Consider the following 19746-nt stretch of genomic DNA (forward strand, 5'->3'; position numbering starts at 1 on the left):
TTTTCCACACTCTCCTCCTCCCCTTGAAAATGACTGTCACAGAGGCTTGTGACACTCCTGGAAGCATCTCACTGCACCTGCTGGTCTGCACATCCTCTGCTAGCTATAATTTCGTGAAGTGTGAAAACCACATCTTGCTTATCTTCATGACCTCAGCAGCTCACTCAGGCCAGACACAGAACTGCCACTACACAGATGAATGACGAAGGGAACCAGAGGACAATGAATTTTGAGGAATGAGTGGTAACAATTTCACCGTCACCTGCTACAGAGAGGAATCCACAAGATACAGCAGTTCAGGAGTCCCCAGTGACCCAACCAGGCAGTTTAGTGGAGTGCCAGGGGCATGAGCCAGATGGCAGTTTGTGCCAACTCCTGTGAAAATTCCACAGAACAGAAATAGTCTCTGGTGACACTATCCTAAAAGCCCATAAAGTTCAGAAATATTTATAAAGGTGAACCCTCTGGGTTTCAGAAATAGGCTTTCATATCTCAACCTTTCAAAAAGAAGTGAGGTGAGTTTTTTTGGTTGATCACTAAGAAACAACAGGATTTCAAGTCAAGAACACAAATAATTTCAACCACAGAATGAAAATTCAGCCATTTTCTTTAACACATTAAGGCTATTGTTAACCTTTATTAATCCATAAAGGGGCAGTTCCCTGGGGCAAACAAAAGCAGAGTCAGCAAATAATGCCTTGACAAAAAGCTACTTTGTGTTCTGGTTTCTACAACAGAAATATGAAAATGTAGGCACTTTAAAGTACTTACTATGCACCGGGAACTTACGACTGCAAGGAATATTTTTCATTAAAATGTACCTATTAAGACATAATTTATGAGTTTACTGGAGACTGAGTTTCACTAAGGGACAAAGGAGAGAAGTCTCTTTTCTTTTGGTACTTTGTTTTCCACTTTTCTCTTTGAAGGCTAGCTGACCTAAAATTGCTCTCAATGGCCTTAATTAACATATAGCAAACTTCTCAAATCTGACTCGTGAGTTTTGCCTTTAATTAGGTGTTTAGAAGCCCCTGGCATCATGGTGAATGCCTTTGAACCCTTCCCTCTCTCCTTGCTTTCCAGAAATCTATGGAACACAAAGATGAGACGAAGGAGGAGAAGAATTTGAGAAGGAGAAACCTGGAGGCTGGGGAAGTGGGAGTAGAGAGTATGGAGCAAGTCATGAAGGAAAAGCCAGCCCCGCTCCAGTGAGTGAGTCCAGGTGCAAAGCTCAAAGGTGAGTGCAGAACACTGAACTTACGGCAACTGGGACTGTGGTGATGGCATCAACAGAAATATGCAAACATGGCCATATACACTGGACACTTTATATCTGAATCATCTTAGCAAGTTTCAGTAGGAGTTACTATCAAAATCTTCCTCTAGGTAAGGAAACTGAGATTCAAAGAGGTTAGGCATTAGTCCAAAGTTATAGATATACCCAGAGGCAGATCCAGGACCCAAACCCAGGGCTGATTTCCAAGCCATTGCTCTAACTTTGATGAGGATCTAACTTTGATGAGGATCTAACTTTGATGGAAAAAAATGTGCTCAGCTATGGATAGGGTGGGTATGAAGATGAAGTGGTGCCAGTAGGCAGCCAGGAGTGAGGACGTCTACGCAAGAGAGGTGTGAGCTACCCAAGCTCTCCAAATCTCGGTTTCCTTACCTAGGGGAAGATTTTGATAGTCAACTGACTTCCAATTAGAGCTGCTCTATTTTTTCTATGCTCCCTGAGCAGCTCTAATTGTTAAGTCAGTCGTGTTTCACTCTTCGCAACCCCGAGGGGCTGTAGCCCGCCAGGCTCCTCTGTCCGTGAAATTTCCCAGGCAAGAGTATTGGAGCTGGTTGCAGTTTCCTACTGCAGGAGATCTTCCCTACCCGAGGATCAAAGCTGGTTTCCTGCTTGGCAGGCAGATTCTTAGCCACCAAATGCTGTTAGCAGTAGCACAGCATGTGAAACCTGCAGGTTTAGGGAGAAATGGGCCGCAGGCGCCACACAGCTCCACAGCAGCACGGGCTTTGTGCCCAGGGCCTGGGGCACACCGCAACACCTGCAACACAGCTGACCAGAGACCTCATCAACCACTGGGGCTTCCAGAGTTCTACACGGTGTCCAGTGTAAACCACTGACAGCTGAAAACTTCAACACATACTGGAGCACGAGCCACTCGATTAAGCTGTCAACCAACCAACCCAATCAGAAAAATGGGCAGGAAACCATAATAGACGTTTCTCCAAAGAAGAAGAAATACAGATGGCCAGGAGGCATATGAAGAGATGCTCAACATCACTTATTATTAGAGAAATGCAAACCAAAACTACCATGAGGTACCAACTCACCAGTTAGAACAGCCATCATTAAAAAGTCAACAAACAACAAATGCTGGAGAGGATGCTGAGAAACGGAACCCTCCTACCCTGTCAGTGCAAATGTAAGTTAGTGCATCCCTGATGGAGAGCAGAGATTCCTCAGAAAACTGAGAAGAAAATTACCATATGATCTAGCAGTGCCACTCCTGGGCATATATCTAGACAAAACTCTAATCTAAAAAGACATGCACCCCGATGTTCATAGCAGCACTATTCACAATAGCCAAAACATGGAAACAGCCTAAATGTCTATTAACAGATGAATGGATAAAGATGTGGTACATATTTACAACAGAATATTTACTCAGCCATAAAAAAGAACAAAGTAATGCCATTTGCAACAACATGGATGGACCTAGAAATTATCATAGTAAGTGAAGTAAGAGAAAAACAAATATCACTCATATGTGGAATCTCATTTTTAAAAGGTGATACAAACTTATTTTGGAGAAGAGAATGGCAATCCACTCTAGTAGTCTTGCCAGGAGAATTCCATGGACACAGGATCCCGGCAGGCTACAGTCCATGAGGTTGCAAAGAGTCAGACACGACTGAGCAACTAACACACAAACTTATTGACAGAACAGCAGCAGACTTACATCAACAACTTTAAGAGTTCCCAGAGGGGAAGCACCGGGGAAAGGGTAAACCAGGAGCTCGGGTGAACACACGGACACTGCTATGTATAAAAACCAGGAGCTCAGGTGAACACACGGGCACTGCTATGTATAAAAACCAGGAGCACGGGCACTGCTATGTATCACACAGATAACCAACAGAGCCCTACTATATATAGCACGGGGAACTCTATTCAATATCCTGTGATCGCCTATATTAGAAAAGAATTGAAAAAGAATGAACACATGTATGACTGAATCACTTTGCTGTACCTGAAAGTTACACAGCATTGTAAACCAACTATATTCCAATAAAATGTTAAAAAAAAAATACTTGATACCGTGTCTCATATGTAAAGTCGTTTTGATTTAGATAATAGGAATACTAGCTATTTATTAAGTTCTTAACTGCAGTTACCATGCTAAATTCTTTACATACATGTTTTCATTTAATCCTCGTAACAGTCCAGTATGATTTGATACTGTCATCTCCATTCCCATTGTAAGGATGAAATCACAGAGGATTAACGGAGACTGAGGAACTGGCGCAGGGCTGTGCTCAGCTGGCTGGGCAGGGGCCCCCACAGCCTGAACCTTCCCAGCTGGAGGGTGCGGCAGAAGACCCAGAAGGAAGAACAGAACTCACCTGCGTAACAGGCTTAATTCATTACTTTTTACGGATCTAAGATAGTTGGGGAGCCTGTTTTTAAAATATTCTTGAAAACACCATGGAATCTTTTATTAGTTAGATGCCAGTTTGAAGTCCTAAGTGAGAACCAGGGATTCTTTTAGAACATATGTAACACAATTTAGCAATCTCTACTGAGCATTTTAAAACTACAAATGTACCACACCAGGACTCCCAGAGGTATGGTTCAAATCCTGGCTCTGTGGCTTCTAGGAAATCCCTGTATCTCTCTGGGCCTCAGTTTTGGTATCTATAAAACAGGGAGATTAGATCTGGGGCTGGGGGTTCCCATTTGATTGTGACCACAGAAGTCTTTATTCAAGCAAAATCTTACTTGAAATCTAACACATAAAACACACTAAACACTGAGTTTCTCGGGTTGTTTTTTTTTCTGTGAGGGGGGACGGTCCGCACAGGCCAGCTCCTTGCTTACCTCGTCACCCCCACCCCGAAGCCCCTCCTGGAGCCCGAGCACAGAGCGCACAGTTCCAAAAAGCACAGGTGGGAACCCCGGCCCCGCCTCACCTCTCAAGAGGCCGTGCGCCTCGCCCCCCAGCCGTGCACAGCGCCTCTCACATAGTAGGCACTTCATAAATACTGTGAGAGAGAGAATGAAAGATTACCCTGCCTTTTCGGAAATGGGGAGACGTAGTTTTCATTTCCTCTGCTGATTGCCCCAGGTAGTTAAAGTGCTAAGATGGATCCTGGGGGAAACCAAATGTTACATTTATGGAAAAGCTGCTTTTAGATACTGAAGTGGCTTCCAGGTTCAGCGTGGCCATAAGTTAAGGGTCTGTCAGCACTTCCATTATGAACACCGCTTTGTGGTTTCATAACTTAGCCATAAAAGTTTGCTTCAGGCTATCCCTCGGCATACAAATTGAAAACCCTGTTTTAGGCCAAAATGTGGGAATTAGAAAACAAACAATTTATTGGTTTCAGACATAGTTTTGTACCCGTCTCAACCAAATAAGATTTATTATGTGGGCAATTAGAGGGGACTAAGCCACTTGGTTCTCGAAAAATAAAAAAAAGAGGAAAATAGCCAAACTATTTATATTTTAACAGTTGTCCCTGGGTATGATCAGTCATTCTTTTGGGTCCTATTTTTGTCAAGTACTTTATCCCCTGCATTGATGAGACCTGGAGTCTATTTATACATTCTTTTTCCTTCTTTTTTAAACATTTTCTGTTAATGGAATCAGAATGAAAAATACTGCCTTGTTTTTACCAAAAAGCAAGCAACGTAAATGAGACTTATCTCAAAAAAATAAATAAAAGACCTTAATCCTGCTTTTGGTAAGTATTTTGAGAATGGCAAGTATCTCATTTTAATGAACAAAGAAGACAACATCAGTAATGAATAAACAGGGATAGATATGAGACATAGTTCTACAGTGTGAGAACTGGTTAGCGCTGAGAAGTCACCTGGTCAACTCACTGACTTACCAGGTCAGGAAACGGAGGCCCCAGCTAACAAGAGTCCAGCCTGAACATGGCCCGCAGCTCCTAACCCCGAGGACAAGAGCTGGGTCTCCTACAGCCCAGCTTGGCAATCAGCTCATTCCTGTTTCCCACGGATGTAACCATTCAAGGCCAGGAGTCTACATTTTCCTGATCTACTCATGTCTACCACACACACACACAGGCTCCTAACCACACAAGAGTACGCCGTCCTGCACACAGGGGGTGGCGCTTCGTGACTCTGGTTACCCGAATCACAGGCCATGGCCCATCGGTGCCCTTGGTATGCACTCGTTTTCTGTCCTCTTGGAGCCAAGCACAGTTTTGAGCACCTGGAGACACGGGGTGGGTTGCTGAGTCACAGGCACTAACCTGACTAGGGAGAGACCCAGGTACTGGGCTTGTGAGCAGCTTAACAACACATGGCTCAGTCCTCTAGCTCAGAAATGCAGCTGAACAAACCAGGCCATAGTTCCTATTTATCTGCTTATGACCGAAGAGATGATGTATTTGTGAATCTGGTCTAGTGCATGACAACACTGTTACAGTACTAGGGAGCAGCAGGGTTTAGAGTCTCCCTGCTCTGTTACTAAAGCACCTCACGGGGCCCTCTCTCACTGTTGAGAAAGTCTGCCTGTACGCCTGATTTCTCTTGCAGCCTGCACTCCAGGGCAGGAACCCTGTCTAACTCCTCTCCTTGTCATCACTGTCTGGCACAGGGGAGGTACTCAACAGATGTGTGCCGAATGAACAAATAAATGAATAGATGAAGGACCAAATGCACACACTTGCTGATGGGGCTCGTCTTCTCTCTGCAGTGGCTTCCCCAGGTCTCTCTGGGCCACGCATGCCCTAGGCCTCCACAGTCTCCCCACTCCACAGAAACCAGCCAGGCCTCTCAGCAGCCACCACTTCTCTTTGCAGAAATACTTTTGATAGAAAGAATGCAATTCTGGGAATAACAGCACAGTGAAAGTATTTTCTTGAGTCAAAGGGGAATTTGATTTGGAACAATAGGAAATTCTTAAATACCTGGGTAGAAGATCACAGCCCACTCCAACCTCTCTGGTTTCCACTTCAGTCTTGGACTGGGTTTCTATTAAATAGTCCAACCTGCTTTGTAGTTCATTATTCTAGAGATGAGAGGGAAAAGGGCTGTTAGTAAAGCAAATGTGTTCCCCCACAAATACGTATGATACAATTTATATGTATTATCCGGATTTTCCCCTAGATACAGACATCTATCATGGTGTATTTTTAAGTGCCTCTTATACAGTAGGAATTGAAGGAATACATTGACTGAATCCTTACAGATAGCTTTATGCGCATGGACATACATATGTATCCAATTTTACCTGAATGGAAACAAACAAAATATCCCACTCTGTACCATTATTTGCTGCTTTTCGCCCACTCAACAATGTGTTGTGACTCCTTCTGTGTTCATTAGCTTTCTTTTTATGTCAACAAACTATTTTAATGGGTTCATAGCATTCCATTGTATGGATCCACATTATTTAACTAGTCTCTTACTGATGACCTTTAGATATTTATCACTTTTTTTGTAATTATAAATAAGGTACAGCTCATGTTTTAAAACTCCCTCATTAAACTATAAAATGAGTTTAAGTCTATTAACTTAATTTAGAGGGAAATACCTCTGTAACTTAATAATTAGTATTTCGTAGGTGTGGAAAATTCAGAATCTCAAACATATAAAGTAGAACAAGCTCCTTGGGATTAAAATTAGCATTCTGAAATAGTTTTTTTTTTCCCAGGCCAGAGCCAAACATTACATAGGTTGATGATTAGATGCTCAGGAATTGGAAATTTGCCCCATGGGGGAAATGAAGGACAAAGGAGCAAGAGAGTTGAGGATGTTGAAATGAAAACAGATGAAGTGCTGCTGCCTAAAACTCAAAGGACAGAAAGACACACCTTTAAAAAAATTCAGTGGTTATCTCTGTGTATAGAGATTTTTTTTATTTCATTTTTAAAGTTCTATGTATTTTCTGTAATGCTAAATTTTCATGAGGCAATAACCATAACTATGTTCCTGACTGTATTCCTCAGAACACAGTATGTAGTATATGCAAGATAAATATGTATTGAATAAATGTATAAATGCCTTTGAAAGTGTGTTAGTCGCTCAGTCATGTCCAACTTTTTGTGACACTATGGACTGTAACTTGTGGTTCCTCTGTCCATAGGACTCTTTTCCAGGCAAGAATACTGGAGTGGGTTGCCATGCCTTTCTCCAGGGGATCTTCCTGACCCAGGGATCAAACCCAGATCTCCTGCATTGCAGGCAGGTTCTTTACCAACTGAACCACCAGGGAATGAGTGTTTTATTTGCATAACCAGAAAAAAATTAAGCACTTGTCTTTTCTAAGCTGATGCTGAAGCTAAGGCACTGTATTCTAAGACACTCAACAACACATGAAAGTTGAAAAGTTGTTTGGAAACAGAAGCTCATTTGTTCTGAAAGAGCTCCTGCTCTGGGTGGGTGATACCAAGGTGCAAAGCAGCAGCTCTGGTGCAGACTCACGTTCTGCAGGATGTAAAGGTCCAGGAATCCCTCCTGATAAATGGGAAACAGTGTAAAGGAAGAGAACGCGCTCCAGGTTCCCTAGCTGCTGACAAACCATGACTGATCTGTGGGCTCGGCATCCGTCACCTGGTGCTCTGGGAGAATGGTGTTGGCTAACTGCCAGGGGTTCACCACCATTTACACACACACGCACACACACACACACAGCTTCCCAACAATATCTGAACTCTCCCACTCATACAGAAAGAGAGGCCTGCGCATTAACAATCAACACTCTCACTGTTTCATTCTTTCTCAGTGTAGACTGTAATCATGAGGATTCGGTAAAATGCTGAGCTGAGTACCTATAGTTAGGGGGCATAAAGGCAAGGTTAGCAAATGTACCCCAATTGGTATACAGTGAGTAGTGGACTTGTAGTCCTAAGTCTTTTGTTCTATTTCAAAGGAATTCTTGTACAAATCAAGCTTCCCTGGTGACTCAGATGGTAAAGAATCTGCCTGCAGTGCAGGAGACCGGGGTTCAAACCCTGAATCAGCTATTCACTGAAGCACTGATATGAAAATTTTTAACTTTTAAAAATGTAATACTATTAGTTAAAAAAAAAAAACTCTTGAGTATCTGCTGGGAATCAGGTAGTATGTAAAATCAAGTGAGGGGAGGAAGTTGGCAGCTAAAGAAATAGGGCATAATTTGTAACCCTTGAGGAGTTAAGTCTTTTGGGTTACAGACATCTAAGCAGAAAACAACATAACAAACTCCTAAGTCTCATGCCAGAGGGACCCAGAAAATATCATGGGGGCACTTCAGAGGGGATGTCTAACTCAAAATGGAGGACTGAATTGTCTGTGAAGATTTTCTGGAGTTATGCAAGAGACAGAGAGTAAGGGAAATAAAAGGAATGAGTAATCCAGAATTACGGAAGAATACTAGGTTGAGAACAGGCACCTGACTGTAGTATACAGGTACGGAGGAGTTAGTTATGAAGGGCTGTGTGTGCCACCACCAAGCCTCTACACCCCGGCCCATGAGACCAGACTCAAATTTTACTTCAAACACTTGGGCTCCAAGTGAAAACTGTATTGGGAGGAAATAAAACTATAGGGAAGGAAGATCAGTCAAGGAGGTCACTGCAATTTTCTATGTGAGTGAGAGCCGCACTTCTAGTATATAAGAGGAAGCAGTTAAATAGAGCCTCCTCAAAAATAAACAGTGGAGAAAAAGACAGTCTCTTCAACAAGTGGGGCTGGTAAAACTGGTCAACCACGTGTAAAAGAATGAAACTAGAACACTTTCTAACACCATACACAAAAATAAACTCAAAATGAATTAAACATCTAAATGTAAAACCAGAAACTATAAAACTCTTAGAACAAAATACAGGCAGAACACTCTCTGACATAAATTACAGCAAGATCCTCTATGACCCACTTCCCAGAGTAATGGAAATAAAAATGAAAATAAACAAATGGGACCTAATTAAATTTAAAAGCTTTTGCACAATGAAGGAAACTACAAGCAAGGTAAAAAGATAGCCTTCAGAATGGGAGAAAATAATAACAAATGAAGCAACTGACAAAGAATTAATCTCGAAAATATACAAGCAGCTCATACAGCTCAATACCAGAAAAACAACCCAATCAAAAAGTGGGCAAAAGAACTAAACAGACATTTCTCCAAAGAAGACATATAGATGGCTAATAAACACATGGAAAGAAGCTCAACATTACTCATTATTCAGTTCAGTTCAGTTCAGTTGCTCAGTTGTGTCCAACTCTTTGTGACCCCATGAATCGCAGCACGTCAGGCCTCCCTGTCCATCACCAACTCCCGGAGTTTACTCAAACTCATGCCCATCAAGTCAGTGATGCCATCCAACCATCTCATTCTCTAATCCCCTTCTCCTCCTGCCCCCAATCCCTCCCAGCATCAGGGTCTTTTCCAATGAGTCAACTCTTCACATCAGGTGGCCAAAGGATTGGAGTTTCAGCCTCAGCATCAGTCCTTCCAATGAACACCTAGGACTTATCTCCTTCAGGATGGACTGGTTGGATTTCCTTGCAGTCCAAGGGACTCTCAAGAGTCTTCTCCAACACCACAGTTGAAAAGCATCAATTTTTCGGCGCTCAGCTTTCTTCACAGTCCAACTCTCACATCCATACATGACCACTGGAAAAACCATAGCCTTGACCAGACGGACCTTTGTTGGGCAAAGTAATGTCTCTGCTTTTTAATATGCTGTCTAGGTTGGTCATAACTTTCCTTCCAAGGAGTAAGCGTCTTTTAATTTCATGGCTGCAGTCACCATCTGCAGTGATTTTGGAGCCCCAAAAAAATAAAGTCTGACACTGTTTCCCCATCTATTTCCCATGAGGTGATGGGACCAGATGCTATGATCTTAGTTTTCTGAATGTTAAGCTTTAAGCCAACTTTTTCACTCTCCTCTTTCACTTTCATCAAGAGGCTTTTTAGTTCCTCTTCACTTTCTGCCGTAAGGGTGGTGTCATCTGCATATCTGAGGTTATTGATATTTATCCTGGCAATCTTGATTCCAGCTTGTGCTTCTTCCAGCCCAGTGTTTCTCATGATGTACTCTGCATATAAGTTAAATAAGCAAGGTGACAATATACAGCCTTGACATACTACTTTTCCTATTTGGAACCAGTCTGTTGTTCCATGTCCAGTTCTAACTGATGCTTCCTGACCTGCATACAGGTTTCTCAAGAGGCAGGTCAGGTGGTCTGGTATTCCCATCCCCTTCAGAATTTTCCACAGTTTATTGTGATCCACACAGTGAAAGTCTTTGGCGTAGTCAATAAAGCAGAAATAGATGTTTTTCTGGAACTCTCTTGCTTTTTCGATGATCCAGCAGATATTGGCAAGTTGATCTCTGGTTCCTCTGCCTTTTCTAAAACCAGCTTGAACATCTGGAAGTTCTCGGTTCACGTATTGCTGAAGCCTGGCTTGGAGAATTTTGAGCATTAATTTACTAGCGTGTGAGATGAGTGCAATTGTGCGGTAGTTTGAGCATTCTTTGGGATTGCCTTTCTTAGGTATTGGAATGAAAACTGACCTTTTCCAGTCCTGTGGCCACTGCTGAGTTTTCCAAATTTGCTGGCATATTGAGTGCAGCACTTTCACAGCATCATCTTTCAGGATTTGAAATAGCTCAACTGAAATTCCTTCACATCCACTAGCTTTGTTCATAGTGATGCTTTTCTAAGGCCCACTTGACTTCACATTCCAGGATGTCTGGCTCTAGGTGAGTGATCACCCCATTGTGATTATCTGGGTCATGAAGATCTTTTTTGTACAGTTCTTCTGTGTATTCTTGCCACCTCTTCTTAATATCTTCTGCTTCTGTTAGATCCATACCATTTCTGTCCTTTGTTGAACCCATTTTTGCATGAAATGTTCCCTTGGTATCTCTAACTTTCTTGAAGCGATCTCTAGTCTTTCCCATTCTGTTGTTTCCCTCTATTTCTTTGCATTGATCACTGAGGAAGGCTTTCTTATCTCTCCTTGCTATTCTTTGGAACTCTGCATTCAGATGGGTATATCTTTCCTTTTCTCCTTTGCTTTTTGCTTCTCTTCGTTTCACAGCTCTTTGTAAGGCCTCCTCAGACAACCATTTTGCCTTTTTGCATTTCTTTTCCATGGGGATGGTCTCTGATCCCTGTCTCCTGTACAATGTCACAAACCTCCGTCCATAGTTCATCAGGATCTCTGTCTATCAGATCTAGTCCCTTAAATCTGTTTCTCACTTCCACTGTATAGTCCTAAGGGATTTGATTTAGGTCATACCTGAATGGTCTAGTGGTTATCCCTACTCTCTTCAGTTTAAGTCTGAATTTGGCAATAAGGAGTTCATGATCTGAGCCATAGTCAGCTCCAGGTCTTGTTTTTGCTGACTGTATAGAGCTTCTCCATCTTTGGCTGTAAAGAATATGATCAGTCTGATTTTGGTGTTGGCCATCTAGTGATGTCCATGTGTACAGTCTTGTGTTGTTGGAAGAGGGTGTTTGCTATGACCAGTGCGTTCTCTTGGCAAAACTCTATTAGCCTTTGCCCTGCTTCATTCCATACTCCAAGGCCAAATTTGCCTGTTACTCCAGGTGTTTCTTGACTTCCTAATTTTGCATTCCAGTCCCCTATAATGAAAAGGACATCTTTTTTGGGTGTTAGTTCTAAAAGGTCTTGTAGGTCTTCATAGAACCGTTCAACTTTGGCTTCTTCAGCATTACTGGTTGGGGCATAGGCTTGGATTACTGTAATATTGAATGGTTTGCCTTGGAAACGAACAGAGATCATTCTGTCATTTTTGAGATTGCATCCAAGTACTGCATTTCGGACTCTTTTGTTGACTATGATGGCTACTCCATTTCTTCTAAGGGATTCCTGCCCACAGTAGTAGATATAATGGTCATCCGAGTTAAATTCACCCATTCCAGTTCATTTTAGTTCACTGATTCCTAGAATGTCGACATTCACTCTTGCCATCTCCTGTTTGACCACTTCCAATTTGCCTTGATTCATGGACCTAACATTCCAGGTCCCTATGCAATATTGCTCTTTACAGCATCGAACCTTGCTTCTATCACCAGTCCCATCCACCACTGGGTATTGTTTTTGCTTTGGCTCCATCCCTTCATTCTTTCTGGAGTTATTTCTCCACTGATCTCCAGTAACATATTGGGCACCTACCAACCTGGGGAGTTTCTCTTTCAGTATCTATCATTTTGCCTTCTCATACTGTTCATGGGGTTCTCAAGGCAAGAATACTGGTTTGCCATTCCCTTCTCCAGGGGACCACATTCTGTCAGACCTCTCCGCTATGACCCGACCGTCTTGGGTGGCCCCACACGGCATGGCTTAGTTTCATTGAGTTAGACAAGACTGTGGTCCTGTGATCAAGTTGGCTAGTTTTCTGTGATTATGGTTTTAGTATGTCTGTCCTCTGATGCCCTCTCACAACACCTACCGTCTTACTTGGGTTTCTCTCGTTAGAGAAATGCAAATCAAAACCACAATGAGGAATCATCTCACGCTGGTCAAAATGGCCGTCATCAAAGTCTACAAACAATAAATGCTGGAGGTGTGGAGCAAAGAGAACCCTCTTACATTGTTGGTGGGAGTGCAAACTGGTACAGCCACTATGGAGAACAGTGTGGAGGTTCCTTAAAAAAACTGGGAATAGAACTGCCATGTGACCCAGCAATCCCACTACTGGGCATATACCCCAAGGAAACCAGAACTGAAAGAGACTCATATACCCCAATGCTCATTGCAGCACTATTTACAATAGCAAGGACATGGAAGCAACCTAAATGTCCATCGGCAGTTGAATGGATAAGGAAGTTGTAGGACATATACACAATGGAATATTACTCAGCTATAAAAAAGGAATGCGTTTGAGTCAGTTCTAATGAGGTGGATGAACCTGGAGTCTATTATACAGAGTGAAGTAAGTCAGAAAGAGAAACACAAATACTGTATATTAACACATATATGTGAAATTTAGAAAGACGGTAATGACTATCCTACATGCAGGGCAGCAAAAGAGACAGAAGTAAAGAACAGACTTTTGGATTCTGTGGGAAAAGACGAGGGTGGGATGATTTGAGAGAATAGCACTGAAACATGTATATTACCATATGTAAAATAGATGACCAGTGCAATTTTGATGCATGAAGCAGAGCACCCAAAGCCAGTGCTCTGGGACAACACAGAGGGATGGGATGGGGAGGGAGGGGGTTCAGGATGGGGGGACACATGTATACCTGTGGCCGATTCATGTTGAAGTATGACAAAAACCATCTCAATATTGTAAAGTAATTATCATCCAATTTAAATAAATAATTTAATTCAAAAAATAGAGACTCCTGCAAAGAATAGCTATCAACCTTGGACAGAAGACAAACAACAGCTGAGGTCTTCAGAGACTGAAGGACAGGTAAGTTTTAGACAGGAGGTAAAACGTGGAGCAGATGACAAGCATTGGCTGGGTTCTCTGTGATTCGTTTGTTTCTGTTTGCAGCTTTGCCCAAGAGCAGAATAGTCATAGTGGAGGCAGCACAAACACAGTAAAAATTTGTAGAAAGATCATCTGTCTGGTAGGAAAAAAAACCAGTAGGAGTCTATGAGATAGAAGGGTTACCAAGAGTGAGAGGGAAGCCAAAATGGAAGGGTCAGAAAAGACTGAAATTCTATATTCTGTGTATAAACTCAATTGCAGTCTCCAGTAGACCCCTGAACCATGTACATGTGGAGCAAAGTGAAAGAAGTATGAAGCCAAGGCTTAAAGAACTGAACTGAGATCTAACCCATCACACACCATAGCAAGGCAGGATGCAGTTGGGTCTAACCAGATTCTTTACCTTCTAAAGCAATTACAAGTCTTATTTTCCTGCACATCACTGATGAAGAAGGAAAAACAAAAAAACAGAAATATAAATAGAAAACAAATGGTAACTTTTTAACAGAAAAATACAATGCCTGAAATTAGATCAATCACTAGATTGCCCTAAGAATGGATATGCCAAAGGAAGGAGTCAGTAAACTTGAAGACACATTAATAGAAGTCATTCAATCAAGATAAGATAATGTTGAAAATAATAAATGAAACTTCATGATACATGAGACAATTTTTAAAAGCCTAACATAGGGACACTGGAATCACAGAAGGAAAGGAGAAACTGGAGCAGAAACAATATTCAAAGAACTAATGGGGGGGGGGCAGTAGGGTGGGGGGTAGTACTTCAGGTTCTTGGAGAAAACAAAGAATGGCTGAAAATTTCCCATATTTGGTAAGAGACATAAATTTATATAAATTCAAGAATCTCATCAAACTCAGACAACAAATTCAAAGAGAAACCTACCTTGGCATATCGCAGTCAAACTACTGAAAAACACAAAAATCTTGAAAGTCATCCTGTTATATATAGGGAAACAGTAATCTGAATTACCAAAGGTTGCTCATCAAAAACTGTGAAAACCAGAAGACACTGAATACTAATGAAGGAAACTGTCAACCTAGAACTCTCTATATATTTCCATAATGAAGGTGAATTACAGGCCTTATTTTCAAATAAGAAAAACTAAGTGAATCTGTCCCCATCTGGTCTGTACTACACAAAATGCTAAATAAAAATGTTTCACCCTGAAGAGAGGTATCAGAAACTCAGATTTTTCAGGAATGAGTGAAGAATATCAGAAATAAATACTACATGAGTAAACATAAAGACAACTATTTTCTCTTAATTTCTCCAAAATACATATGACTTAAAACTTCTAGCAATATACTGTGGGTTTATAGTAATATATAGATACAATACATAAGGTAACTCAGGCAGCAGGGGGAAGGGTTAATGGACCTTATCATTGCAAGATTTCTACATTTTATATTAAGTGGTACACTATTACCCAAAAGTAGACTGTGAACACTTAATGATGTATATTATAGTACCTAGAGCAACCACTCAAAGACACAATGCCAATTGATGAATGGATGAATTAAAATGGAATTCTAAAAAATTTTGGAATAGTCCAAAAAAAGACAAGAAAAGGGAACAAAACCAGCAAATAAACCAGAGGGACTAAATAGAAAACAAACAATGGCAGAACTAAATCCAACCATATCAATAAAAATTAAATGTCAATGGACTGTACACTTCAGTATAAGAATATCAAATGTATAAAGAAACAAAACCTAACTATACATTGTCTATAGGAGATGTACTTTAAATAACACAGATCAGTTAAAAATAAGTGGATGGAAAAAAATATACCATGCAAACAATAAACTTAAGAGTGCAGAAATTATAATAGCAGATAAAAGAGACTTTAAGACGAAGAGTATGAACAAAGGTAGTGACCAGTATTTAATAATAAGGAGATCAATTCATGCCAAAACACAACAGTCAAAAATGTGTATGTACCTAATAAGAGAGCTTTAAAATATATGAAGTAAAAAACAAAATTAAATAGACAGTCTGAAACCATAGCAAGGGACTTTAATACCACCTCTAAGCAACTAAGAGAACAGTTATACAACAACCAGGAAAATCATAAATAATCCAGACAATATTATCAACAACCTAAATCTAATTGATATTTATAGAACACACACAAAAACAGCAGAATATGTATTTTTTTATAATACTCAACCAAGAGAAACCATATGCTGAGCCATAAAACAAGTCAAACTAAATTTAAAAGAATGAAAACCATACAAAGCATGTTCTAGGACCAGAACAATTAAATTAGAAATAAAAAACAATAAGATATCTAAGAACACCACAAATATTTGGAAGCTGAACAACACACTTCTAAATAATTGATAAGTCAAAGAAAAATCTCAAAGGAAATTAGAAAATATTTTGAACTGGATGATAATGAAAATACATCTTATTAAAGCTTGTAGGTTGCAAGTGAAGCAGAGCTGGGAAGGGACATTCATACATTTAAAAGCATATATTAGAAAAGAAGCAAGGTCTAAAATCATGGACTTAAGGTCTACCTCAAGAAGCTAGAAAAAGAAGAGCAAAGTAACACCAAAATAATTAGAAGGAAGAGAATAATGAATATCAGAGCAAAAAGCCTTAATAAAACAGAAAACAGATCATATTCTCTATCCACAAAACACACAAAGCCAAAAAAACAGCAAAATTAATAACACTAGCTAGATTGATCAAAGAAGGGTGGAAGGGGACAAATGATCAATATCAGAATAGAGAGGCATTTAAAGGAAACAATAGGATATCTATGGTGAAAAAACAATATCAATCCTTCACACAAAATACAACAATTAACTCCAAATGGATCTTAAAACTAAATTTAAAAGCAAAACGCCTATCATTTTTAGAGGAAATCATTGGAGAAAATCTCTGTAACCTTGTAGTAGGCAAAGATTTCTTAGGACATAAAAAACAGAAACCATAAAAAATTGATAAATTGAACTTTACCAAAAATAAAAATGGATACCAAAAAGTATCATTAAGAAAATGAAAAAGCGGGTCAAGAAATGGGAGAAAAATGTTCACAAATATCTGACAAAGAACTGGTATCCAAAATACATAAAGAACCCTTAACACAATAAAAAAGAAAAGTAAAACTCAACAAAATAATGGGCGAAAGATCTGAACAAACACTTTAAAAAATAATATATACAAATGGCTATTAAGCACTTAAAATATGCTCAGCATCAGTGGTGACCACAGAAATACCACCATAATGAGATACCACCACATACCTTCCAGAATGGCTACATTAAAAAAACTGACAGTATTAAGGGTGAGGATGCAGAGAAACTGGAACAGTCCAACTCCTGGTGGGAAAGTAAACTCCTTTGATAAACAGTTTCTTAAACAGTTACATCTTTATCTACCATACATCCCAGCCATCCCAGTACTAGGAATTCATTCAACAAGAATAAACCCAGGCTTCAGGTTCAAGATGGCAAAGTAAAAGGATTTGTGCCCGTCTCCTGCAAGAGCACCAGAATCACAACTAGCTGTTGAACAAGCATCAACAGAAAGACACTGAAACCTACCAAAAAAAGATACCCCACATCCAAAGACAAAGAAGCCACAACTAGATGGTAGGGGGGCACAATTACGATAAAATCAAATCCCATACCCTCTGGGTGGGTGACCCACAAACTGGAGAACAATAACACCAAAGAAGTTCTCCCACTGTTGTGAAGGTGTGGAACCCCATGTCAGGCTTCCCAGCCTGGGGACCTGACAAAGGGATTGGGAATCCCCAGGGAATCTGACTTTGAAGGCCAGTGGGATTTGATTACAAAATTTCCACAGGACTGGGGGACCAGAGACTCCAGTCTTGGAGGGTGAAAACAAAACCTTGCGTGCTCCAAGACTCAGAGGAAAGGAGAAGTGACTCCACAGGAAACTGGACCAAAGCCACCTGGCGGTGTTGGAAGGTCCGCTGTGGAGGTGGAGGTTGCCAGGGCCTCCCCAGAGGGACAGGGGCGGCGGGAGGTGCATGGGGCTGGCAGCAGCTGTCTGGGAAGGTCGCCTTTGGTGTAAACCTTGGAGGCCACCAAAACCTGACCATAGACCCCACAGACCCGCTGGCTGGGTTGCCTTAGGCCAAAAAGTTTCCAGGGAGGGAGCACAACCCCATCTATCAGCAGATAATTGGATTAAAGCTTTACTGAGAAAGACCTAGTTTTTCCCACCATCAGTCCTTCCCTTCAGGAAGCTTACAAAAGCCTCTTAGCCTCCTCCATCAGAGAGGGTAGACAGAAGAATCAAGAAGAACCACAATCCCACAGCAACTAAAATAAAATCACATTACCGAAAGTTAATCAGCATGAAAAAGCAGAAAGTTATATCCCAGATAAAGGGACAAGATAAAACTCCAGAAAAGCAACTAAATGAAGTGGAGATAGGCAACCGTTCAGAAAAAGAATTCAGAATAACGATAGTGAAGTTGATTCAGGATCTCAGAAAAAGAATGGAGGCGAAGATTGAGGTGATGCAAAAAATGCTTACCAAAGACCTAGAAGAATTAAAGAACAAACAAACAGAGATCAATAATACACTAGAAGGAATCCACAGCAGGATAACTGAGCCAGAAGCATGGATAAATGACCTGGAGGGCAGAATGGTGGAAATCACTGCCACAGAACAGGATATAGAAAAAAGAAGGAAAAGAAGACAGCCTAAGAGACCTCTGGGGCAACATTAAATGTATGAACATTAGCATTATAGGGGACCCAGAAGGAAAAGAGAGAAAAAGGACCTGAAAAAATATTTGAAGAGATAATATCTGAAAACTTCCCAAACATGGGAAAGGAAATAATCAACCAAGTCCAGGAAGCACAGAGTCCCAGGCAGGATAAATGCAAAGAGGAACACACTGATACACATAGTAATCAAACTGACAAAAATTAAAGACAGATAAAATATTAAAAGCAACAAGGGAAAAATGACAAATAACATAGAAAGGAACTCCCATCAGGCTATCAGCTGATTTCTTAACAGAAACTCTACAAGCCAGAAGGGAATGGCACAATATATTTAAAGTGATGAAAGGGAAGAACCTATAACCAAGAATACTCCACCCAACAAGACTGTCCTTCAGATTTGATGGAGAAATCAAAAGCTTTCCAGACAAGAGAAAATTAAAGAGAATTCAGCACCACCAAACCAGCTTTACAACATAAGCTAAAGGAACTTCTCTAGGCCTAAAACAAGAGAACAGAAAAGCCCTACCTACAGAAAATAAACCCAAAGCAATTAAGAAAATGGTAATAGGATTATATATATGGATAATTACCTTAAATGTAAATGGATTAAATACACCAACCAAAAGACATAGACTGGCTGAGAGGATGAAAACATATGCATGTATGCACTTTTACTTACTTATGCTTGACCCCCCAAACTGTATGTAATTATTTTATATTGTTAGGTTAATCATGTTCCCATTATGGCTTCCAATTGTAATTATCTTTTATTTTTTGTCTTGTTATTGATTATGAAAACTGATAAACATCTTTCACTATTGTGATTATGTAACTATTACTCAGTACCATTGTATTATGATTGGTCAACAGAAAAATTACAGAATTCTGTATCACCAAAACTACCATTTAATAGAAAAACCTGTAATCATTTAAAAATCCATATGCATTTGAGAGTTATTTTGGAATTTTTTGAAAAATACAAATGCCCAGGTATTGCTGTTTTTGCCAGCGCTCCAGATATATTTCTAATGAGCAGCCATGTTTAAAAATAACTGGACTATATGAGGATCTTTTACTTTTTTTTTTTTTGGATCTTTTACTTTTATCTAGCTTGTTTCACTTCTTCTATTTCATATTCAGTGCACCATTTCATTTAGTTTATGTTTCCCAATTTTTCCATCTCTTTTTTTGTGTTCTTTCTCAAGTCTTTGTCAAGTATAGTAGAAAAGCTTTTGCATACATGTATATAATCTATATTTTAGAAAACTTATGAAATTTTTCCTAACTAAAAAATTTATGACATTTAGATTCCACTTGTTTGACTTAGTGTGAATAGAATGCTAG

At 40.3% G+C, this 19746-nt stretch overlaps 1 protein-coding gene across 1 annotated transcript in view; it reads right to left on the minus strand.

Annotated features, from left to right (window-relative positions):
* The window catches only part of LOC122443556 (myocardial zonula adherens protein), a 116274-nt gene that overhangs the window by 13165 nt on the left and 83363 nt on the right, over nt 1–19746 (minus strand). The window contains exon 12 of the mRNA XM_043471847.1: nt 6175–6275. Within this exon, the coding sequence (XP_043327782.1) occupies nt 6175–6275 (101 nt within the window). The remainder of the gene's footprint in view (nt 1–6174; nt 6276–19746) is intronic.

The sequence above is a fragment of the Cervus canadensis genome, chromosome 6, assembly GCF_019320065.1.
Source record: "Cervus canadensis isolate Bull #8, Minnesota chromosome 6, ASM1932006v1, whole genome shotgun sequence".
NCBI classification, from domain to species: domain Eukaryota; kingdom Metazoa; phylum Chordata; class Mammalia; order Artiodactyla; family Cervidae; genus Cervus; species Cervus canadensis.